This window comes from Oryzias latipes, chromosome 5, assembly GCF_053564925.1.
Source record: "Oryzias latipes strain Hd-rR chromosome 5, Olatipes_Hd-rR_3.1".
Classification (NCBI taxonomy): domain Eukaryota; kingdom Metazoa; phylum Chordata; class Actinopteri; order Beloniformes; family Adrianichthyidae; genus Oryzias; species Oryzias latipes.
In genome coordinates this window covers 30,378,751-30,404,519 of record NC_136241.1, presented here as the reverse complement: position 1 = coordinate 30,404,519, position 25,769 = coordinate 30,378,751, and the positions used below count along the sequence as shown (strand labels likewise).

Below are 25,769 nucleotides of genomic sequence, written 5' to 3'. Positions count from 1 at the left end.
AGATGTCTTGTTGGGTATAATATCAAAAAATATGCAAAAGGACTCTGGTTTACTCTTAAATCTTTTACTCATTTTGGCCAAATTCCAAGTTCATAAATGTAAATTTTCTGGTAGAAAACCCTGTTTCACTGTATTCCTTTCTGAATTAAATCAGTATATCAACAGTATTCAGTATTCGAAATTCAGAGAAGCAAAAAGCAATCAGAACATTGTCTGTATGTGATGGATTCAGTATTTTTTCATAGAGTTTAACCCCCTGGCTTATTTCTATTTCTATTCTTGTTCTTCTGTTTGTTACAGATGTGTATTTGATATTTGCAGTTGTGTTTTTTATTGCATACTTAAAAGTACATCCTTGTAAAATGGCATAATGTGCAATAAAGTTGAGTTAAAAAAAAAATTGGGGTGGTGTTCTTCAAGAACCAGTTATAAGACATATGAGCCCAGAAATAACTTGATTGTCAAAATAAACGAAGCATCTAAAAGTATTTAAATATTTTCTCTGATATGTTTACACATTTTGTATTAAGGTAACTGCAATATTCACATCACTGTAAACTATTTATGTTTTCATCTCCAGTACTATGTTCACAACAAAGTTACAGTTTTTGTTGTTATAGCTTGTTTATTTTTACACAGGAAAATGGAGACTACCAATATAAGTGTTTTTTAAAGGCGTAATTTGCTTTTATTTTCTGCTTGGTGACATATTTTTAAAACCATTTTCTTTCTTCTTTTTTTGGAATCTTGATTAAATATTAAGAAATTAAGTATGTTAATTTTTTCATCATATAAATGTCGCTTTGTGCTGGTCAGATTGTATTTAATAAAAAAAAACATTTTAGAAAGAGTTTATTGTTGAAAAGAAATAAAGAATAACATGCACCACATTAGAGATAGTGTCTCCTAAAAGGAACGCATGCTTCCATGAGCATTCTTTGTGGTATTTCAGAAAGTCTTATGATTTTTTAATTACATAATTAACACAAAATAAAAATCTTAACATCTTTTAGCACCTGTCAAACACTACCAACTTGTTACCCCCAAACAGTAGAACAATATGGAGCCAAATTAAATTAATAATTACTTTTTTCCTGTTTTTTGGGTTTTTCAAAACAAAGTGAAGTCTTATTTGTTCTTAGGTCTTACATTACAATATATTCAGAGTATTTATATAATTGTGAAATTTATTAAGTATTGTGGTTTATTTCTATACAGATTTCACCTTTGTTTTTGTCAGCTTTTTCTTTTTGGATATTTTATGATATGTCTTTAAAGCTGCTTACACTTTTTTTCCAATGTTTTTTGAATGAACCCTTTCTCTCAGTGTCTTTCACGTGGAACACAAACAAAGCTGACGCACAAATATTTTAAAATAAAAAAAAAGAAAAGGTGAACAGTAACAGTTTAGGGCTTATGGTTGCCGATAGCTCATATGTCAACAAAAGATCAACACAGCAGCACCCACATTTGTTTTAGAATTTAAAAAAACGTGCTTTTTATTTTTTAAATACTTGCTTAAAGGTATTGGGATAGGGTTTGTTAAGATACATTTTATAGTTCGGAAGTCTGCATTTATAACTAACAATCTCTTCAGGAGATTTTTTCAAGAGATTTTCAATCTGAATTGTTTTAAAGTTTACTGTAGTACACCAAAGGATTTGGAAGTAAAAAAGAATCCAAAATTTATTATCACTTAGATGTCTGTTTATTAACTTAAAAGTCTAACATTTGTTACACCATTAATTATCAAAGGAACATCAGATCCCCAACTTAAAGTGTCAATTTTTTCACTCTAATCTTTAAAAATAAACTTTAGATTTTATAGTTTTGCTCTTTGAATTCGTCTTTTTTCCATAAAGCCCTTTAAATTATGTGCATGAATTGTGGTGTACTTATGAACATGCCTTAAATGCTCAATACTGGTACCTATAATCCTTAAAAACATATTTTGAAATAAAACTGTTGATAACTGTCACAGTTTACCCCTTTTTATAAATGAAAGCAACAAGAATGGACAAATGTTTCATTTTAGATGTTTAAGGGAATAGTTTCAGATCTTTTTGCTGTTATTTATTGGGCTTTGGAGTCTTTATGTTAAAAATAATGAATTTTGATTTTTAAGCATGTATTCAGAGTGTTTAGCAAAGTGTCTTTGCTTGCCATCTCAAACTAAATAAGCGTGCCGTTTTCTCTTGATGTTCTTTGTGGTCTAAAAATAAGTGCTGTGGTTTTCTGCAAATGCTCACATCCTGCAGCAGCCCTCTGAAAACAGAAAAGTGAGACTCCTCTAAAGCGCCATTGTAGCTGAAAAGCATAAACATGCAACAGACTCTATAGTCGTCTTTGTTTTAAATGCAAGAAGAGTTCCTTCAGGAAAGGGAAACATTTAACAATCAAAGCTTTATACCATGACAGAAAACTGCAACTGCACTTTTACCGGTAAGTGTTAGGAATGCAACAATTCTCATTTTAGAAACGAACTTTATGCTAAATGGGGTTCCAGAATTGTGGGGAAAGTGAATTGTTGCATCCTTACTGCATATGTTTGTATATGTTTATATAGAAAATGTCAAACATGTGCGTTGTGCTCAATTTCAGAATTTATTATTTATTGTTTTATTATGCTACTGCAGGCTTAGCACAAACCAATTTAAAGTTTTTATTGTCATTGTTATTTGCTCATTAGCAAAAAGAAAAAAAAAAGAAAACTTTTAATTTGTTTGTTATTATTTTTTAATACTCAATTTGTTGAAACCAAAACGAAAAAATCCAGGTTTTAACCTAATCGTGGCAAAAGTGAATCCTTGCATCCCAATATATTATTCAACAGATGATCACTTTGGCTTTTAAGTACTTTTTTCTTTTTTAACTTGTCCTGTCCAACAGTTGAGAAAGCAGATCAGAGCTGAGTGCCTCTTGTATTGGACAGATTTTATTGTTACAATTGGGGTTTATGAATCTATAGACAGACCTGAGTGTATACTTGTATAAACCCCTTTTGTTAAGGCTAAGGTTTAAGGTCTGCAGAAGAACATCTCCGAAAGCATAACACGTCCAACCTTGAGGCAAAAGCAGACGACCACTCCGGGGGCCACTGCTGTCAGCGAAGAACAGGAAACTGATGCTGCAATTCACACAGACTCACCAAAACAGGACAATAGAAGATGGAAAAACGTTGTCTGATCTGATGAGCCTCAATTTCTGCTGCAACATTCCATTGGTAGGGTCAGAATTTGTCATCAACAACATGAAAGCGTGGATCCATCCTGCCTTATATCAACGGTTCAGGCTGGTGGTGGTGGTGTCATGGTGTGGGGGATATTATCTTGGCACACTTTTGGCCCTTTAGTACCACCTCAGCATGGTTACAAAGCCCCAGTCTACCTGAGAATTGTTGCTGACTAGTCCATCCCTTTATGACCACAGTGTAACATCTTCTGATGGCTACTTCCAGGAGGATAAGGCACTATGTCATGAAGCTGGAATCATCTCAGACTGGTTTCTCAAACAAGACAATTGACAGTTGACTGGACTCAAATGGCCCCCACAGTCACCAGATCTCAACCCAATAAAGAACCTTTGGGATGCGGGAGATGGGAGATTGGCCTTATGGAGGTGCAGCCGACAAGTCTGTAGCAACTGCATGATGCTGTCATGTCAATATGGACCAAACTCTTTGCGGAATGTTTCCAGTACCCTGTTGTCTATTTGCCACCAAGCATTAAGGTTGTTATGAAGGCAAAAGGGGGTCCAACCCGGCACTAGCAAGATGTAGCTAATAAGGTAGCTGGTGAGTGTAGATTTTCATTCATCTTTGCAGAGTAGAAGGTAAAAAAAATAATTCATGCATCCAAGTCTACTACTTTGATGACATGAACCAATAACAAAAAAATAATAATTTTATTTTGAAAGCAGTGGATGAAAAAGATGTTTGTAAAAAAAAAGAAGTGTTCTTCTTTCCAGAAATGTTAATACATGCCTTTTTATTGTAGTACCGTTTAGTTGATATAAGCACCAGAAAGAAAAGTTCAGAAAACACTAATGTTACAATAAGTTAGGAGCAAAGGCAAAAAAGTCCCTTCAGAACTAAGTCAAAAAACTAAAACGATAGATAGAAAACAGTTTTACAAATTGTTTTTAGGGTCCGAAATATTTCACCACTAGAATTTATTTTAGGCTGATGTTATTCACACTTATTTAAGTGTAACCAAGCACAAAGACGGATGGAAATTCATCTCGGCAACACTTAAAATACTTGCGCAGGTATTAGTGTTGCCAACATTAACACTTGTGCAAGTATTTCAAGAACATCCAAATGAAAGTGTTGGTTGCATGCATTTATAATATTACGTTTGTGTAGTCAATTTGTTTATTTTTACATCCAGAGTGCTTAAAGGGTTGACATCCAGGCATGTAGGTGTGAAGTTCAAAACCACAGAACCTTCTATTTAGACACGAGCAGAGCAGTGATATGCATGTGGTTTTCAGTTCTCATCTACAAATCCTTTTGAACTTTTATAGATAAAAGTCTGGGCTTCAAATTGTTTCTGTACTTATTTCAGACTTATAGGATGCTGGAGTTTTTTTGTGTGGGTGTGGCTGACCAATAAAGGGGCCGGTATTCTCGTTCTGTGGGACTTTTTCTGCAGCACGTCTTCTTCTGCCGGCCAAACTGGACTTCACGTTTTAAGTTCTTTATCAACCTAAACCCTTTGCCAGGTTCATGGAAACATTCTCTGTGAAACGATGCAAGGCTATGTATTGGATGATTCATTTCTCACTATTCATTTGTCAAAGAACAAATTAAAGAACCTGTCTATATGTAGCACTTGGTCCACAAAATACAAGAGCAGGACCATCAATCCACCTGTAGGTCTGAGGGTCCAAACAAGATCCCACCTGGTGGGATTTCCATGATCACGAGAACAGTGAGAAATCAGCCTAAAATAACACGGCAGGAGTTAATTGATGATTTCAAAGCAGCTGGGACCAGTCACCAAGAAAACAATTGGGAAGACTTTGGTGCTCGCAAAGTGGCCATTTTTAAGAAGGGACATGTGCAGGTCCATCTGACGTTTTCCAATGAACACCTTCATGATTTAGAGAGAGATTAGGAGAAGGTGCTGTGGTCAGATGAGACCAACATGGAGCTCTTTAGCATCAACTTAACCCGTCGTGTCTGGAGGAGGAGAAATACTGCCTATGACCCCAAGAACACCCTCCCCACTGTTAAGCACGGGGGTGGAAACATTATGCTTTGGGGATGTTTTTCTGCACAGGGCTACGTCACCAGGAGGATGGGCAGAGCCACATACTGTCCTATCCTGAATGAGAACCTCCTTCTCTCCTTAAGGCGGGAGGCTTCAAATAGATGGTGCATGGGTCTTCCAACAGGATCATGACCCAAAACATACAACCAAGCCAACCAAGAAGCATATCAAGGTCATGGAGTGCCCCAGCCAGTCTCCAGACCATTATCCTATAAAAAACCTGTGGAGAGAGCTGAAGCTCAGAGTTGCTAAGCAACAGCCACCAAATCTTATTGATTTCAAAGTCATTTGTAAAGTAGAGTGGACCAAATTCCTCCTGATTTGTGTAAAAGCCTGCTCATCAACCACAAGAAACGTCTGACTTCTGTGCTTACTGTTTGCTACAAAGTACTAAGTTTTTCTGAGGGTTCAAATACTTATTTCCCTCAATGAAATGCAAATTCATTTATACAAATTCTTTGAAGTTGTTTTTTTTAAACCCTTTGCATTTTCCATCACTCACTTTTAAAATGAACCAACCATTAGGATAAAAGACAGATCATTTCTTTAAATAAAAAAAACCCTACAAAATCAGGTCTGTTGTATAGGACTACATGTTATCTCCTCCACTGTCACCAAAACATTATTATCTTATTAGGTTTTTTTTCTAGAATATTCATCTTTTCAGGCCTTTTCCAATTCATAGTAATCTCCCTAACTGTCTTTCTTTTTTACTACTTTGGTTTAGAATGAAGCTTCAACGAGATTTTAACTTCAGAGAGCATAAAAAATACAACACATCAGGAAAAAGATCAGGAAAACAAAGCAAATATTGAATTATGACACCTGTAAAAAGCATGGAGTCAATGTGACTACAATGGTCATTCAAGGTAGTTATACTCATATCTCTAATGTGTTTTGAAATGTTAATGATAAAACAATGTTGGAATAAAATATGCAAACATTTAGGAAAAGTCAGGCTCCTATTGGTTTATTAGTTATATTGTTACACATTTTGAAGCAGTCAAAATGACTGCCTCAGTATTTCTAGGGTTAAGAATGAACTAGATTCTTTGTTTGGATGGTGGTTTTTGTCGTTTTGGACTCATGATAAAAAAGCTGAAGACATAGTACGGTAACTTAAGTTGTTAAACAATAATCCTTCTGTTTTTGTTTTTCTCCAGGATGGACGCTTACCTGTACATCAAATCACTTTCAAGCAGCGTTCTATGTTCTCTGTGCAACTTATGTCATCTCACTGATTCTGAATATTACTTGCATGTTCATTTATAGCTCAGGTAATCATAAAATTTATTTCCAAACATGCACACAAAAAGTTGTACTCTGCATCTAAAAGGTAATTCTTTTTTTTTTTTACTTTGAAAGGAAAAAAACAACAAAGAAACAGAGAAAGGTAAGAAACCTTTGGGTGAACAAGACAAATGAGAAAAAAAACAAGTTAACCTGCTTTCTAAAACTTCCCATCATGTTAAATTAAAGGAAACTCTTACGTGAAATGGAAGACAATCCTATTTATGAAAACCCAGAGCACATGGAGACAAGTGAGTGGTATTATGTGTGTGGGTACCTGCATTTATGCATATACTGTATTATAACTCACATCATCCACAGATGCAGTTCTGTTCGATGAAAACCAGCCCATCCAGGTGTCTCTCAGCTCCTTATCTTCAAATAATCCACAAGAAGTTGGATCTGACTCACAGGTGGAGTTCCTTATATTGAAGTCCTCAATCATTTGAAACCTTTGTTGCCTGAATTATGTGAGTAATCTGATTGTTCCTTCTCATTTTTGTGTTTTTAATTTAAAAAAAATCAGGATTGCTATGCCAATCTACACGTCAAGGCTAAGAAGCAGAATAAACGTCGCCCCCCACGGAACCAGGACCCTGGGGTGGTGCATTTGGAGGAGCCAGAGTCAATCAGAGAGGGAAATGGAGACAGCGTTAACACAAATGCTGTAGTGGCTGTGTCTGACCTGTATGCTTCTGTAAACAATCATAGAAGCCATGCAGCTATTGGAAAGGAGTTTGCTAACCATCTCTGAAGGGAACCAACTTCTCTGTGCCAAGTTAACACGTGTTAGATTAAAAAAGCTTCATCAGATAATCACACTGCAGCAACTTAAATACATTCTAGTCTAGTTTCCTGTTTTTTATCTTCGTGTTTTTCTTTCATCTGCTTTACGCTAGTTTACTCAAAGTTGGTCTTAAAATGTTACAATTTCTGTCAAGTATTTCCATACAAAACCGACGCTTTCCATGTTTTTCTTTAGACAGATCTTTGTTAATCCAGTAAAGCATTTGCAGAAACCCAAGCAGAAAAGCCGATTTTCTTTTTCCAGATAATCTCTTTTTTTGCATTTCTTGCTGTGTCCATACATTTTTTGAAATCACCTGGAACAATTCCTCTACATCTCAACACTTGAAGCTGCAGCAGGTTTCTTTGATTCATTCTCCAAACCTGAAAGCGGCAAAAGGTTGAACTAACTGGTGTGTACGTTAACTTTGTTCCTGAAAGAGGATGTTATACTTAATTATTATTTAAACCATTGGATAAAATGACTTGTGTAAATAATTTCCATGTTATTGCTTTACATTTCTTGAAGATGTTTCATAAAATATTGAAAACCAGAACAGCACGCAGCTACAATACATTTACTTCAGCAGAAAATTGTTATACTAAGAAAACAAGACTTGAATTTTTCACTAAATTCTTACAATAAATATTTTGTCTCTCAAAATATTGTAATTTTATTGAAAATAAATACAAAAAAAGTACTTGTTCCGTCTGCATCCAGAAAAATAATGTGTAAAAGACGGAACACAGAAATCAATATAAAAAAGAGCCATGAAGTGAAGTTTTTGGGATTTTGCTGGTAAAAATAAAGGGAATTCTTTGTAATCATGACGATAAATTATCAAAAATGTTTTTATTTTTAAACATGAAAATGAAAAACAAATGCAGCAACAGCAAAGACAATGACTAGTATGAATCAAACCTGTTAATGCAAAATGTTTCCTTTTTAAAATAATTCACAGCATCCCCTTAAAATGATGGATAAAAACTACTCTGGACAAAATGACTGATACTTTTGCTTTATTTTCAAATTTCAAAATATTTTATAGTATTTTATAACATATTTCATACAAAAAAATATTACACTCAACCATGAACTAAAGTACAAATACAGACAGCCTTTAAAATTGATTTAGAAGAAAAAAATTCAAACTGTAAAAAAACCAAGAAGTTCATTCTACTCAGTAAAACTTTGGCTGCAGAGACTCTGGCATCAGAAAAAGCCTCTCAAGTTTTTGTTCTGCCCTTCACTCATTGCTACACAACATGACTTTAAAAAACAAAACAAAAAAAAGCACATCTGTAAAAGTAACTAAAGGCTTTCAGTGTTCTGGTGATGATATTATTATGGGGCTAAAAAGTCTTTGTCAGTCACTTATTCTTCAAGTTGTTCTGGCCGTTTCAACTGTGTCAAAAAAGAATCCAGAAAATTCACTTTGACAGATTTTTAAAGAATTTATTTGTATGGTGGCTCCAAGAATTTGGTCAACAACAAAAGCTCCCCCCCTCAACCCTTTCCTGTTTCCTTTAGGTCTGCATCAGGTTTACAATGAATGTAACTACTATTTTGGTCCATTCTTCCATACAGATCTTCTCTAAAGCTCTGACGTTTTGGGGAGTTGAAATACTGGGGAACAGTGTTTCAACTCCCTCCACAGATTCTCTTTTGCAGTAGTCCCAAACTTTTTTCAGTCCACAGACCGGTTTAATGTCTGACAATATTTTCACGGAAGGTCTGTACGGGTCCAAAGTTAACATTTAATATTTTTTAGCTTCCGGTTTCTGAAAAACCTATTTTTCACGTTAAAATGCTACTACAAGAAAGTTAGTTTAAGGACAAAATCTGAAAACTTTAGTACATTTTTTTTCTGCAGATGGCAAAGATTCAGTGAAGATGAATTGTTGATTTGTTGAAGTTGTTTCTGATTTGTAAAGATTCAATAAAATTACAGTTTTTTTTTCTCCATAGAATGCCATTATAACATTGAGAACTCAACACATGCTCAGATTATCTTTCAAAGCAGAAAGATTTCTCATATTTAGTTTTTTTATAAATCCTGATTCATTTAGTATTTATTTTTAACACAGGAACATTCTCTGTGTTTCTCAGCTGCCTGCCTAATTCACCCTTAATCTCCCTTTTACAAGTTTCCTCAGAGCTGAAACATCCTCAGCAGGTTGGCCATTTTATTTGATTGAATCTTCATTCTCTGTAAGATGTTTGTGGCTGATTTAAACTTAGACTTTAATGTTTGATTTCTTTTCACCAAGCTTATTATAGATTAGTTCATCCCAGTCTCGATCAAGTCTACAATCTTGTTCCTGGTATCCTCTGACAGCTCTTTGGTCTTGTTCATGTTGGGGAGGTTGTAGTCTGAGTGTTTCTAGTGTGTGGACAGGTGTTTTTATACAGATAACCTTTTTTGTAACACGTGACATTAATACAGGCAACAAGAGGAGGATAAAGAGCTCAGAGAAGAAGGAACATGTCTGTGAGGGATACAATTCTAGGTTGTTTGTAAGAGCTAAATACTTCTTCTAAACCATTTTTCAAATAATTTTTTTCAGAAATCAGACAATGTGAATTTCTGGATTCTTTTTGTTTTTAAATATTGTTTAACAGTTGAAGTTTACCTATGATGAATATTACAAAAATCTTTCTTACTCCTATTTGCAGATCTGTGACCGACAAATCATGTTTCTGCCTCTGTATGTATAAGATAGCTCTTTTATTTTGAAGCAGCAAAGCTACCACACAGGACGTTTAATCCTTAAATCTTTTAAATTATATTACTGGAAGTAGTGTGTTTATTAAATTGTGAAACCTCTATTATTACTCATTCAAATAAATACATTTAACTTTTCATGACAGTTAAAAAATAAATCTAAATTAAACTTAAATTATGGCAAGGGCCTTTTTGCATAAGATACATATTTGCTCTTTTTAATCCCAATAAAATGTGTCAAAAAGGTCAGAGACCCACATAAATACCTATTTATTACAATAATTAATGAAGTTACATTAAATATCAGTTAGAACATCAAAATGTAACAGTCCTATAAAGATTCATGAAAAACTTTGGTAAAAAGATTGAAAGGTTCTTGGCCCCATTGAAAGACTGGGAATCCTCTAAAAATACAGTCAGGCATAAACTGATAAGTTTTCTCCAGATAAAAAAAAAGTTTGGATTTGGAAGAATATCAGCATCTGGTCTTAGTTTGGTTTGATTAAATGGATTTCAAACCAACCCAGGAACTATGGAAAGAAATTGAAGGTTGCAAATAAAAACCATTTAAAAAAATATATATATTTTATATAAGGCACCAAGTGCAGCTAAAATGAACCCTCGAAGGCTGTTAATCAGAACTGTCTTTAAAGTCATAAATAGTCTATTTATGAACATTTTTTCTACTGTTGAAACTATTTGGCAGCTCTCACTAGAATGTCATTCTTGATCAGGTATGTTGGGATTTTTAGTGGCGTCACAGTAACCATGATGTGTCCCAAATAAGAGATAAGCTTTTTACCATTTCCTCTTTAAAATCTTGTCTTTAAAAGCTACTGGAGGAACAGTCCCCTGCTGGTTCAAACGTCTGAGAATGCTCTTAGAAGGACACTTCACATCAGGCACAGAGCAGTGACGGTGACAACGTACGGCCCAAGCTTCACCGGTCCTTCTGTTCAACCATCGTGGCTGCAGGATCTGTCCTTTCACCTGTCCACCTGCATGTCACAGTCCATGTCGTTCAGCAGGTATACGTCTGTGTGACGCCGCAGACCTCTTTGCAGCTGAAACAGAGGAAGCAAGAGGCGTATGACGGTTAGAAAAAGAACGTTCAGAGACCTGACCTAAAACCTGCAGCCAAATCGGAGAATTCACTGATTTGATCAGAAAAACAAACGTGGATCAAAGACAAACCAGTTAACGCACAACATGATTTGTTTAATTTTATTTTTGTGATTAAGATTATTTGGTCATTTTGTATAAAATCACACAGCTTATATGAACCACATAAATATGACAACATTTCATTACATTAACAAACAAAACTCATCATTTGGCCGTTTCATTGAAACCACAAATGCTGACAAAATTTATTATAATTATAAAATAAAGAAAATCGAACAATTAATGCTGTTTTTATCAGATGTAGTCCAATGAATAATACAATTGTTTTTTGATTTGCAAACAGATTAAATAAAGGTGCTCACCTTGTATCAAAGTGTAATCTTCCAAACAGGACTTTCCCCATTTAAACCTGGAAAGTCCTGAAAAAGAGCATCTGCATGGACTACCATGAAGTGCCACTAACATTTGGTTCTTTGCCATAAGCTGAGGGAAATATTAATACCATGATTCAAATTGGAGCTTCACGCCGTTTTGCAATATTTACATTTTTGACTATTGAAAGTGGCGATCGCTGCTAATCAGATAAGTTTGTAGTTCAGGACTGGCCTTAAGTCAACACTGCCTTTGACGCATGAAAATGATTAACTTTAACTTTGATAAAACATCTTATAACTGTCAAATGTACCTACAGGTCAGATTATTTATGTATTGTACCAATGGAAGACTATATAATAGCAACTCATTTTCAGATGTACAATATTGGGATTAAATAATACTTTATTAAAAGTTGTGTAAATCCGGTACACGAATAAGAAAAATCCAATTAAAAAAAAAGCTCAGAAGAGATTTTTTTTTAATGTAATAATTCAAAATATTAAAAAATACTGAAATTAATATTGAGCTGTGATTAATGTAGAAAGATTTGGGTTTTTAAAGACTTGAAGCATATAAACCTAAAAACATGGACACACGCACAAAAGAAAAACGTAGTTTAGAGGAAAATAGAATATGAATTCAACAAACTAAAGCAGTGCCATATGTCGTTTTTTTTTCATCATTGTACAAATGTACAATCATCCCTCACATAGCCCTCTGTGGTCACTGCCGCCGTCATCGGTGTGTTTGTACGTGGGAAAGGCTGAACAGGACTGTGACTGTACGGCGTTCTTCACACTGAATGTTGCTAATTCGCAAAGTGCCAATTAATTTAGCATTGCCTGAACAATTAAAAAAAAAAAGTTTTTACACAATTAAATAAATAAATTCAGCCATGAAGGGAACACCATTTATTGTGAGTTTCCCCTGTACATACTAAGACAAAAGACTTCAACAAAAGCCCACATGTACACACCATCTGCTTTTATTAGGACAGAGTATTTGTCATCCAGCTGCAAATGAAACGGTTCATTCAGAGTTTTCTCTCAAACAATTTGAATCATTTTAAAATGTGTACCGGTATATATTTCATTGGGACTGTGACAGTAGTACTTCATGAGTGACAGTATAATGCCTGAGAACTTTAGAGAACGTCCAGAACCAGACAAAAATGGACGAAATGAGCAGAAAGGTTTGCTTTCTGTGTGCGGAACACTTCCAGTGTGCTTTTCTTCATGAAGAGACACAACAAAACAGAACATTGATGACCAAAAAAAAAAAAAGAAGTAATGACAAACTTAAGGAAAATGTGTATAAATAACAAGGATAGGTACCCAAACTCAATCCAATGGGAGACCAAAAATTAAATGTCTCACACAGTATAGTTAATAAATAAATTACATTAACAGAAAATGTTGTGAAGACTCTCTGAGATTTGAAGCCACACATCAGCTCTTCATTTTAGCACATAAAGCTCCGTTCCAATAGGTTTGATTTTAACTTGAAAAATGTGCCTTTTGATGCAAAAATTGTGCTTTGAATTTAAAAGAAATCTTTAGGAAAAGTGAACATGCATACACTGCTTACAGAATATGAGCCACGAGGTTAACATTTTCTCTTAAAGAAGGTCAATTTAGACAGTTAAATGTACAGGTCAAAGTTTGAGGTGATTTAATAAACTGTACCCAGTTATAGTCATTTTGATTCTGACTACAGTAAAAATATGTAAAGATAAGGAATGCTTTGTTATAAATACATTAACCCTTTGAGTATTTATTCACAGCACTCTGAGCACAGATGATGTCATTTAGAAATGCTCTGAATGTGGATTTCTAAAAAGCACAACACAATATATTTGATTTATAATCATTCACTAAAAAAAGCAAAACAAAGGAGAACCTTATTTCACAAAGAGGGCATAAAAAAATCTTTCTAATAAACAGCAGTGACACACCTGAGGAAATGAAGGGAGAAAGGTCTCCAGACCCGAAAAAAAAAAGCATTTTATGAAACAACATTGTATAATGAACATCTCACATTAACAGATACTCAGCATTTCAGGCAGTCTGCTCACTGAGGCACTAAAACAACGAGGCTGCGGTTTAAGCTTCACATTATTCTTCAGTTTACCCAATACACTCAAGTGTTAATTAAAAAAACGAGAACAGTTTGGAAATGAACTTCCCTTCACATTAAGAATGATATTCTAGTCAAAGCTGGTCTTTTAGTCTAAATTCGACTTGAAAAATGTTTTACTTGGATTTTTGACGTCAGAGTTGTGCAAACTGAAATTCACAGCAGATCCATAACAATAATACTTCTGTTCTCGCTCCTTGACATGTTGGACGGCTATCAGTTCAAAAACAAAACAAAAAAACACACAAATGAAAGAAAATGGAACAGCTGTTAAAAGCAACTTTTGGACGGCTCGATTATATTGGAGTTTTCTTTTAGCATCAACTGTGATGTTGCAACGAATATTCTGAATTACAGTAGAAAATGTTCAGTCTGCCCTGAATTGAACAGTGTTAGACGTTGAGGTAGACAAATGTCCTGAAAGTCACATCTACCCACATATTATGCAGTTATGGTCAGCTTCACAGATGCCTGCTTTGAAAAGGTGCACATGTAAAATTTACAGCTTGAAATAAAGAATTATTATGAGGAAGATTGTTGAGAAAGTGAGGGGAAAAAAAGTAACAGGAGCTGTTTATACAAAATGTGGAACAATGACAAAAAAATTTTTTTGCAAAAATGTTTGTCTTTTGAATTTCCTCCACCTGTTCATGCGATGTATGTGTAGTTCAGAGCTCGTTTAAACCCATACAGCTCATTCCTGTCCGTGCATGCAGTATGCTGGTGTGGTGTTCATACAAATCTAAAAAGCTACAAATTCTGAAATCCGGCCTTTACATTAAAAGTTTTACGTATAGAGGGGGGAATACGAGAGACCACAGACATGCTGGAGGTTTGTGCCGTGCTCAGCTCTAGGAGTCGTACTCTGACTGCTCCTCTATCAGCACAGCAGGTGGATTGCTTACCCTGCTGCCACAGTCCAGACAGGAAACCCCCAAGGCTATGAGACAGTGCCATGCCTGCAGAAAAAAAAAAAAGAGGAAAAGACACACTTGAAGCCCTTTTTTGATGTTGTTTTCCAAATGAAGGACAAATTTCTTAACAAAAAAAACACAGTTCAGTAAATCTAAACAGTGACTGCTTACGAGGTTTTGGACACCTCTACTCACCAGGTACGCTACAAAGCACAGGTATCCCACGGAGATTAGAGCAGCAAGAACGTAGAGCAGCACGCTGTTCAGCGCCGTCACATAGACGATCACAAAGTACATGTTGATCACGCAAACCATGAGGATGAGGATGCCACCGGAAATTTTCCACACGCTTAAGAAAGAAAAACAAAACACCAATTTTACTTTTTTGCTGTGACTTATAAGAGAAAGAGCAGGAAACCTTCAAGAAAACTGCATTGCATCAGAGTAGAGAAAATTCCTGTTACACAAACTTAAGCTTCTCTAATGGATGCTATCTAATAAGCAGAGTGAAAGGTCACGTGATCATGAGGAGATGAGCCATTCATTCACAAAAAAAAAATCTTTAACTGGTGATTAATCCTTTCACTTCCTCTGTTGTAGTGATGAACTCGCGTCACATTGGAAGCAACCAGGACTCTTCCTTCCTTAAGTTCAGGTTTTACTGTAACAGGAGAATTTCCAGCATTTCTTTCTACAAGGATTTTTTTTTTAAATTAACATTTAAAACTGAGATTTACCGCTGTGGAGTTTATTCTAAACGGGAGAAAAACAGTCTTTTACATTTGTTTTAACCATTACAGTGAAGACAGAGACGTGAACATTTCACGATCCAAACATAACAGTGACAGGAGTACGTGCATATTTCTGTGTCACTTACAGTCCGTTAACAAAGTCATTCATTATGGAGGTCAAACTGGTGAAGGTCAGAATTGGGATCAAAGCAAAAGGAAGCTGTTGGGTGAAAGAGGAGAAATGATTGAGACTTTTGTCCAGACAATGAGCCACAGAAGATTGGCAGAACTTCCAAGAAATCTCAATACAGAAAGCATCATCAACAATGTCCTGACCTGCAAGCTTTGAAGCACATTAAGGAAGTCATTCATCCCCGTCAAATGCTGGACATCCTGGAAAATGGCGACCAGGAGGGTTGGTATGATGGCGATGGAACGTGTCAGCAGCACCCGAGCGAAACGAGACCATCTCAGGTTCAGGAAACCCTGAACAAAAAAGGAGGATATTAAAAATGTTTTCCTTTAAAAGGTCAGAACAAAAGTAAATGTGACGTGGTGAGCATGGACGTATTGTCACCTCCATCACAAACTGTCCAGAGTAGGTTCCTGTCATGGTGGAGCTTTGTCCTGCTGCCAGAATCCCAACAGCCCAGATGTAGAGAGCGGCTGGCCCAAAGAAACAGCCCAGCACCACCCCCTGAGCAAAGAGGAACCTCCATCATATAATCAGCCATGCTTCAACACTAAAGGAACCATTCAGGCCAAGAAGGAGCCACAAAGTTTACTGAAGAAAAGTTCAACCCACATATGCATTTATGTTACTTTCTTTCTCTTTGGGATGAATAAAAATATTGAAATATAAAAAGAAAATAGAATTTATTCCAATTCTAAGATTGGTTTTTACCCTTGACAAAGAGAAAATATTATTCCTTTCAAAATAAGACACCAATGAGCCTTAATGTTTAATGTTAAACAACACAACAAAGCGTTTTCCTCTGTTATATAAAGGTCTACTTTGGTGGACTGTCATCCTATTTACATCACTAGTGTTAACTTGAATATAAAAATGACTTCATAGGTTAAAGATCCAACAAGTGCATATTTTTCTTTTTTCCCCTCTGAACAGGAAGTACTGTTTTAAACGTATCCTGTTAAAGAAGATCAAACTTTAACCAATATTCTGCTTAGTTGTGGAAATGTGTGCATTCTGCAAGGAACACAAAACCTCTTGATTCAATGCAAGATCAATATAAAAATACTTAAAGTTTACCTTACTGTTATAGGAGAATCTTAGCCATGAACTAATGAATATAACAAGCTACATTTAAACAAATACTATGATCATTTTACTTTCTTCAGCCAGAGAGCCACAATGAAGGAGTAAAAGCTTGAAATTACAAACCCTTGATCTAGACGTTTGTTTTTATTTTTAAACTGATTGAGAAAAAATAAAATATGGCTATAAGTTACAGTTTTTTCTGTACAGTAATGACAGTCGAGGGCTTCATGAGCTCGCTTACCCCTTTGTAAATGTCCACCTCCAGCGTGTCGTTGTTCATAGGGAAGAGATCTGTGTGACGGCTCCCGGTTGCGTTGCACATAGCATTCTGCAACAAGAGCCGCAACGTCTGACTACTGATGGAAAACGTCTCCAACTTTAAACACTGCTGCATCGGTTTGTGTGTTGAAACAAAGAGCTCTGTCTTTACTCACCACGTCCATGTTGGTTTTATTAAAAAAGGCTTCGGCAAAGACGGCCACAACAAAAACGTTGATGAGGAAGGAGACGAAGAGAGCGACTGCAGACTCAATAAAGAAGTATTTGTTGGCTTCTTTTACGTCCTTTTTGTTTTTGCGATCGACATCCCGAGACTGGTAAAAAAATAATAAAAAATAGCTTTTATCTTTACAAACTATATCTACAGGTACCGGTATTTTAGACATTTTGAAGGAATTTAAAAATACTATAGCAACTAATTTAATCCTTTTTGAAAGTGAAATTTAAAAAAAATGACATCCCTGACCTTGACAAGCGCAGAGTGCAGGTAAATGTTGTGGGGCATGATGACGGCACCCACGATTCCCACCGCCTGCTCCAGCTGGACGGGCCCACAGCCCGCACAGTAGGGCAAAAACATTCCCTTAAGAAGCTCTCCTTGATCCGGTTTCACAATTACATACTAAAGACAAAACATACAGTGGAGAAAGGTGAAGCAGCAATGAAATAAAAACACTGAATTACCCTGGATATGAAATCAAAACTCTCTTACCTCGTAACCAAAACTTATAGCCATAATGGTGATCAAAAGGCCAAAAAAAGCTTCAAGTTTTCTCAGGCCTACAGAAACAGGTACAAAGAGAAGCAATGAATTCTGGGTTTTGCGATGGGGAGCAGCTGGTTTTTGTTTATATTAAGGCTTATTACAAACCATATTTGTCTAAGAAGAGGAAGACAAATGTGTCTGTGATGGTGATGAGAACTCCTGCCCACAGTGGGATCCTGAGAAAGAGGAAACCCATAAAAGAAACTTTAAGAATAACTTTGCTCCATTTTCATTTTCAGAATCAGCAGTCATGTGTTACCTGCCCACAGAGAGAAGGTTGAAAGCTATAGCACAGCCGATGACCTCCTGCATGTCGGAGCCGATAATCGCCAATTCAACCATCAGCCAAAGGAGGATTCGTGGAACCTGACAAAGGACAGAAAGTGAAATACTAACAACCGTATTTTTATTTCAATTTATTTAAAAAATATGTCAAAGACCAGCTCCAATAACATTCGTGTTTTTGGTGTTTTTAACATCTTCTTCTGGCATTTTTCTCATGATGGAGGACACATGTAAAGAAAATTAAGATTAGAATTACATTTCTGAGTATTTCTTTATAAAAAATGTGAATCAGGAACAGATGACAAAAGTTGGAAAAAGCTTGTAGCAGGTGCTAGAATCAGAGGGCCACGAGCTCCCTGCTCCGCTCCATCCTGATGCATCCACTAATGGATGACTAACTCCATGTGGCTCAAAACTGTACGACTTCAATAATGCTTCTCATTTTTGTTGCACCGGTATTGTTAGGTTGGAAGTGTGAGGACCTGTAAACTAGCAGGAGTGTGTAACTAGATGGATGATGGGAAATGAGGTGGAGTAACTCTGTACCAGGAAAAGTAGACAGCTTGTTTTGTTTTTTGGCTAAAAACAGCATCATCATTATGAAAAGATGACTGGGAATACTTTGAAAATAGATCAAAAGATGATTGTACCCCCCCACCCACTCACACACACACAAACACACACACCCACACACACACCCACACACACACACACACACACACACATCCCCCTCTCTTCTCCACTCCTCTTCTTTTCTGTCCGGTCCAACAAAAAACAGTTGCAAATGTACTCAACAAAAAAATAAATAAAGTTTAGCCTAAACTACAGTAGTGGTTTATGCAATTATACACCTTGTGAATCAGAGGATTCATCAGCCCCTATTGTAACAGTAAAATATGTCCAACACAAGAGACCATCAGCTCTCATCTGTTTTTTCAGCTGTTAGACAGGACAAATAAAAAAAAAGGACTATATGGATTTTAAAGACAAGAAGAAAAGAGCTGTGGTAAAGGTGAAGATTGCTTACGATTGGGTACTGGCGGTTACAGACTTCAGCCAGGTGCATCCCCGTGACAACCCCAAGGCGAGCGGCCAACCTCTGCAGCAACAACCCTATAATGGTTGCTCCAAGAAGCACCCATAGGAGCTGTGAAGAAGGACAACACAACCTGGATGAAACAACCACAGAGAGCTGCATTCAAGCAAACTCTTAAATCAGTTATCCATTTATAAAAATAATGACACAAACCATAAATTGTTGTATTACATTACTACAGAAATAAGAAATGTCTGAGTCTGTGTTAAAAACAGATGTAGACAAAACATGGCTAATTGAAAGCAAGAATAAATATGAATGAATGAGTTCAGTATAAAAGCTGGGAAAAAAATGAAGATATCTTTATTTACTCCAAATTTAAAGTGGAAAAAAAGCTGAACTGCCGAGTTTGTTTTGCTATGTAGAGAAACATGTTTGAACTATTTACCTTAAAGCCAGCTTTGGCTCCAGACTGTAAATCTGACTCGATGTTCCCTGGATCCAAATAAGCGATGCTCATCAAAAACCCTGGTCCAGTGAAGGCCCAGAGTTTACGGAAACTAAATATCTGAGAGCAAGAGGACGGAAAACTTTGATTTATAATGTTGTAATACAAGAAATTAAATTAAAAAAAACCACTAGGATTATATGTTAATTGTACATTTTTTTTAAAACTAGTAATTAAGTACCTGGTTGCCAGTATCTGGAATGTGCACCTTCTGCTCAAAGTATGTGGAGAAGGCTTCGTCCTGGTCCTCAGGGGAGGGGGAAGGAGGTATGGAGCTGTAATGGTTTGTCTCGACTCCATTTTCCTGTCGATCTAAAAATATTTTTAAAAAGAAGAAGAAGGAGGGGAAAAAAACAGAAGGAAAATAATGCTTTTAGCGACAAAAGAGAAGTAAAGCATGTGTGCAAAGAAATCACAGAAAATTGAATTTCCTTCAATTTCCTTCCTCCGTCTTCAAGTTGTGGTTTTTTTTACGGACAATAAGAGCAAAACTTTAAAAAGAATACATGAGAAAATGAGAAGTGAAAAAGAATTTAAATCTGCAGATGTCTTTATGTAGTTTATTATTATATCATCTGCCATGAACTTTTAGTAAAACTGTGTAACACAGGAGGGGGAAAAAATAGAGATTATTTCTAAATAGTAAAGACTTATCAACATTAAACACATTTGCACTAATACGTTTTCTTGAGGAACTCCAGGGATTGATTTTCTGCCTGATGCTTGGACTCACATGGACATTCAAATTCCAGATTAGAGCTTCTAATTTGCCCAATCCTCCAATAAATAATAAGACGTATGTGACTCTGCCTCCCCCTCTCATGATGTTTAGGTTTCAAAGACAAGAATCCATTTTTAACTGTGGTTTTTGTCATGGAAAAGCTAAAGTATTTAGGTACTGGACGTGAATTTCAAAAACATTTCATAGTACTCTTTGCCTTTTTTGACAATGTTTCACCTAAAATATCTGTTTATACGGTAAACGAATGAAAATACTCCGTCCTACATGAAATTCTACGAAGATTAAACCAAAAATAAGTGTCTGAATAGTCGTGTAAAAAGCTATAGCAAAAGTAAAGACTGGGGAAAAACACAGCAAGAAGACCCACATTACATTACAATCCAACTGACTTTAATTCTAGGTGTTTCAATAGGATAAGAAAGATATTAATAAAAATATAAAAATAAACTTCCAGTTCAACCCTCACCAACAAATATGCATTCTGTTAAAGTAAGCTATCAAACAGTGTTTGCAACTTACGGAGTCCGCTCCTCTCACTCTTTCCTTCCTTCATATCCAGCTCACTACTGCTTACGAAACCCAGAGCTGTCTGAGAATGACTTTGCTTTTACAGCACCGACTTGAACTTTTACATGGGTGTCAGGGAGGGAGGGGGGGGGGGGGCACACAGAAAGTCACAGCCATTTCTTAGCAGTTTTTTATCTAAAAGTGACCCACAAAGACCTAAAAGCAAACACTTGAAGCAATCATGTGCTACAAGTTGTCAATAAAAACAGCCCTCCCATTTTAGGGCTTTGAAAGCATTATGTGAGAAATTACAAAACAGGGAGCAGCATGTAAATGCAAAAAACATTCATGTATGATGATAAACTTAGACATTTAAAAAAAAAAATTAAAAGATTTGATTGAATTTAGATTCACATAACTTGTGAAAAGAAAAGAAAACTGTATTGTGTTTACTCATAGTTTACAGTCTCACTGTGGTCATCTATTGATCTATTTTCAAGTGTTCCCAGAAGACTATTGATTATGATTTAGCTGTTTTTTAACCCAAATGTAAAACTTTTAAAAACGTTTTCCAGGACATAGTTTCTGCAGAGCGCCAATAGTTTATCAGAAATTCGCCTCTGAGTTTTAGGCTAAACTGCAGGTGTAGAGTAAGCCTGTGCTCATTTCCCATCATCCATCTGTTTCCCACTCTTTCCGCTAGCTTACAGCCCCCCACGAGTTACACATCCTAAAATTACCGGTGGGACAAAAAATTGGCGAGCATTATTGGAGCTATCCAGCTGGACAGTTGAGTAAAGTTGAAGTAAAGCAGTAAAGTATCATGTATTCTTCTTATCAATACCTTCCAGAAAGTCTTCGTCTCGCTCAGCCGTCATCAGTGCAGGCTGACGCCTTCCAACAAACTGGAGGGGTTAAGTTCAGCCTTCCCTGCAACAAGACAAGTATTAATGCAACCCCCCAAAAAAAACACATTATTTCAGATTTTTCTTTGTATTTGCCCATTTACAGATTTTTCATTTTAAAAATGGCGATTTAATATGACTATGGTGCAACAATCACAAGCATCATCCCCATGACTATGCAAAAAAAAATGTCTTCCTTGCAGTTTAATAAGTCACAGGTCATAATAATGACTAAGTAACTTTAAAAGCAAGCCAAATGCCAAAAAATAAGTTAAAAAAAAGAACACATTTCACTTCTTTTACACACATCCTTCCTCTTACTCATACGTTTCACACGCAGTCATCATTCGAAACCGATGACAAAGGATAAAACACCAAAAGCAAACACACAACTGCTTCTTTAACACAGAGGTCTCTGGAAAAGATGGGAAGTTCTTAAGGAGATGAGGTGAGACAACAGATAGAGACTCGCCGCTGGGCTACTTTCTCCAGATGAACATGTGCACAACAAAATTTGCAATTCAAACGCAAACCAAACATAGGATTTTTCTTTGTTAAGCAACAATCAACGTAACCCTTTAACGGGGTGACGCAAAAGCAACTATTTTCTAATATGTAGGATTGATCTTTTCCTGAAACTTCTATGACAAAGTTCTTCTTTCTTTTGGGTAAATGAACTGGGATCTTAAATTTAACCCTCTCTGAGTTCATCTTTCTACCCTTCCTCTCTTCTCTATATTTGATCATTATTCATCATTTGATCATTATTCATCATTTAGTTCTCCATGCCTCTGTTTGGTGCAGTGCGATTCATGTTTTGTCCCTCTTTCCCTCTCCCCTCCTGGGGAGTGGGAGTGCTTCCAGATTCCAGTTGGCTCATCCGTGCTCCTGTTCCTGACCGAGTACCTCGTCTCTGCTCTGTACCTGACCGTGTACCTCGCCTCTGCTCCTGTTCCTACACCTGGCTGTGGTTCCTGTCTCCGGCTCGATTCGCGCCCCTGACTGTCCCCCCAACCCCGGCTGGATGAAGCTCGTCTGCTGGACTTTATATATGTAGTTGTAGATTTAGATAAGTTAATTCTTCTCTAAGAGTTCTGGTAAATGGCCTGTCCGTCCTGGGGGAGGATCCCTCCTTCATGTGGGCACCCCTGAGGTTTCTTCGTTTTTTCCGGAATCCGTTTTGTTAGGAGTTTTTCCTTACCGCGAAGGAGGGTCTAAGGGCAGGGATGTCAAGTTTAGTTTAGTCAGTTTGTTAGTTCATTCTAGTATTTTCCTATTGAACTCTTTGTATTCATGATCCTTGTGAGTCCATGTTTCACTTCAAAGTCCATCGAGACAACTGTTGTTGTGATTTTGGGTTATACAAATAAATTGAATTGAATCATTTTCATATCAACTCTGCATCTCAACCATCTTATAATAAACTGCTGATCTGTGGAAATGTAATGTTGACCTTAGGGAAACTGGTAATTCTAACCATTTCCCACAGCTTTTTCAAACAAGTGCTGAATCCATGGTGTGCAGATCAGTGAAATTGTGTGTGTGAGCTTTATCCGCCCGTTGAACTCCAACTATTTAACAGCTTGAAAGGGGCATACATGTAACACTATGCCATGTGTCACATGCTTTCATGTGACCAAAGTCTGTAGACATTTTCTTCACAAAATACTACAAAGACAGACTTTGGATACTTTTTCTGCATCACTTCAAACGGTTGGAACTGTTTTTAATCTCCCAAACAAAAAAACAAAACAAAAAACTATAATAATCATTTCACTATTCACATTTTACTGGTGTTACAAATTGTAGAGAAAATGTGGTTTATCCCAAACGGATGTTTCTCAAACCATCAACTTTCCTAAATTTCTTCATGTAGATTACCCAGCATGCTCTCACACATCACAACTTTTTTTTTTTACTTCCCTTTATTTTCCCCCATTGGCTATAATCAATCAAAACACTGTTAATGATTAAGACTACAAAGCAGTTAAGTTCATTTTCGTCACTCCTGGTTGAAGAACAATACCTATCTAACTTTTGTTTCTGGTATGCATTTAACTAGAATCAGAACAGATAACATTAAAGCAGTTTTTTTTATTAACATAACGCTCCAACGAGTCATCAACACTGCTGATTGACATTCATGTTGGCTGTCCCCCCCCCCACTGCAAAACCTCCACAGCTCCCACTGCCTCAACAGAGCACAGGGCATCATAAAAGACACTTCACACCCCAATCACCCCATTTCATCTGTTGCCGTCACGTAGACGCTAAAGATCAAGCAAAGCAAGGACCAAAAGACCGCAGAATATATTATCTAACGACAATAAATATTTTAATAATGGCTAAGAGAAAAAGAAAAACAGCTAAAAATTTAAATCTGGAAACTTGCTGTGGTCATTAAAGTTTTAGGTATATTTATTATCATTTATTGTAGTTTTAACAATTTTACTGTTTTAGTGGTATATCCTTGTTGATAATGACAAATACGCTTTTATTCAGCTATTAAATGTTTTACTTTCTTGTTTTCAAAGACTGAATAATGCACTTTCTATATCTATTTAAACCATATTTTTTCTCTCAGTAAATTCTTAATGAATGAAGGATGCAGTGATCAAAAGAGCACTTTTTAGAGTTTTGTTGAACCAGTGACAATGACAAATAACGTACTAGTAATACTTCAAATACATACCTAATAAATACCTAACTCCATTTTAAAAAGTAAAATAGCAAATAGAAACAGCCAGTTTACATGACAAACAAAGCATTTCTATTTCTATTAAATGTGAGAAAGACAAATGGAGGATGTGCTGTCATAAAAACCTTCAGCGAAACAGTATATTGTGCATCAGCAAAGATTCACACACGTCAATCTCTTATCATTCATATTCAACTTTCAACAAATTTTAAAACTGGAAATGACAAACTAATGAAATAAACATGGATTTTCTTCATTTAACTTCTTGTAAATTAACACAAAATAAATAAAAAGTCAAACGCAATCGGCTCAAAACAGCTTCTTATCACTACATCTTTGCAAACACCCAAACGGACAAATTCTTGTGATGTCCCACCCTTCCAAACAGGGCCGAGTCAAAATAGGTGTAAAAAATCCAAAAGCGTAACAGTTTGTAGCTCTAGTATTTACCAAAAGAGATAAAAATTTTACTAAGGCAACTTTTTAAATTTGGACTTGGCTATAAGATTGCACCGTTATAAGTTCAAACTCCAAGGTTTAACTAAATGAACAATGAGAATAATATAACAGTCAGGGCTTCCCAGCGCACTTTGCCCTCCATGTTTTCTATGGAGCATAAACCCACTCTAAACCCACTGATGATGAGCTGATCACGTGTTTGAAAACACACAGCAAAGTGTGTCCTAAAAAAAGACTAAAAGAATAACAAATTGGACTTTTTTAATCCTGTCCAACGGTTGGACTGTGATGTTGTCTTGGAAAAGCTTGGGACAAATGTCACAGTACAAACACCTCTGAAAGTGTCACTTATTTAAACACATTTTGTTCGCACATGAATTATTTCTGAACTTATTATCCTAATAGTTACTATTCTCTTGGCTGTATTATTTCTTTATCGAACAACACAAACTGCAACTGAACTACTGTACGAGAAAAACGCAGAATAATGATTACTCGTTTTAGTCTAGAGTTGGTTTTAATAAGACTTCTGAAAATTGCGTATTAATAATATCAAAAGACATGCAAACACATAGATATTTCCCATCATGGCTAATAAATGACTCGCTTATCGCAGCCTCATAATGATCTGACACCAGCAACACTATTGAATCAAGCTAACAAACTGCAACGACAGCGGACTCTCTAACTCGCTCCACTCGAACAAGTTAAAAACGATGCGAAAGAAAAAACGTCTCACCTGTGTGCAAGTTACGGAGCAAAACAAGTCAGTTTTTATCCGAAAAGAAATCTGCTTTTACAGTGACAAAATATGTTAAACCTAGCTAAGCACATTTAGCCACTGGGTACAACCTTGTAGTCTTTTCCTGACGTAACGACTCATTGCGCATGTGCAATACTTTTACACCGATCTGATTGGTTGAGATGATCGGTGACCCTTATTGTCATT

The 25,769-nt window shown here is 36.1% G+C and overlaps 2 protein-coding genes across 3 annotated transcripts; one reads left to right on the top strand and one right to left on the bottom strand.

Annotated features, from left to right (window-relative positions):
* Positions 1-2,291: 2,291 nt before the first annotated feature.
* LOC144992211 (uncharacterized) lies at positions 2,292-7,403 on the top strand. Its single transcript, XM_078947687.1, has 6 exons — positions 2,292-2,442; positions 6,437-6,550; positions 6,639-6,666; positions 6,753-6,814; positions 6,885-6,976; positions 7,090-7,403. The coding sequence occupies exons 1-6, from the start codon at positions 2,412-2,414 to the stop codon at positions 7,315-7,317; spliced, it is 555 nt and encodes a 184-aa protein (XP_078803813.1). The 5' UTR covers positions 2,292-2,411; the 3' UTR covers positions 7,318-7,403.
* Positions 7,404-8,352: 949 nt separating this feature from the next.
* On the bottom strand, positions 8,353-25,769 carry slc11a2 (solute carrier family 11 member 2). Of its 2 annotated transcripts, XM_004069131.5 has the most exons (17): positions 25,560-25,769; positions 21,603-21,688; positions 19,691-19,821; positions 19,450-19,569; positions 18,993-19,112; positions 17,940-18,046; positions 17,786-17,856; positions 17,627-17,694; positions 17,381-17,536; positions 17,070-17,228; positions 16,877-16,963; positions 15,934-16,053; positions 15,693-15,842; positions 15,503-15,576; positions 14,821-14,974; positions 14,617-14,670; positions 8,353-11,139 (listed from the first exon to the last, which is right to left on the bottom strand). In XM_004069131.5, exons 2-17 carry the CDS (start codon positions 21,634-21,636, stop codon positions 11,062-11,064), a joined length of 1,683 nt encoding a protein of 560 aa, XP_004069179.1. In that variant the 5' UTR covers positions 21,637-21,688; positions 25,560-25,769; the 3' UTR covers positions 8,353-11,061. The 2 variants fall into 2 exon arrangements, with proteins under 2 accessions (XP_004069179.1, XP_020559159.1); XM_020703500.3 differs by lacking the exons at positions 21,603-21,688; positions 25,560-25,769 and adding an exon at positions 20,771-20,885.

Coding starts and splice junctions, on each gene's coding strand:
- LOC144992211 (XM_078947687.1), top strand. CDS start 2,412: ATGACAGAAAACTGCAACTGCACTTTTACCG. Junction 6,667..6,752: donor CAACAAAGAAACAGAGAAAG/GTAAGAAACCTT, acceptor GTTAAATTAAAG/GAAACTCTTACGTGAAATGG. Junction 6,815..6,884: donor CCCAGAGCACATGGAGACAA/GTGAGTGGTATT, acceptor CATCATCCACAG/ATGCAGTTCTGTTCGATGAA.
- slc11a2 (XM_004069131.5), bottom strand. CDS start 21,636: ATGACGGCTGAGCGAGACGAAGACTTTCTGGAAG. Junction 17,229..17,380: donor TGCACTCTGCGCTTGTCAAG/GTCAGGGATGTC, acceptor TTTTTTTACCAG/TCTCGGGATGTCGATCGCAA. Junction 16,964..17,069: donor ATAAAACCAACATGGACGTG/GTGAGTAAAGAC, acceptor CTCTTGTTGCAG/AATGCTATGTGCAACGCAAC.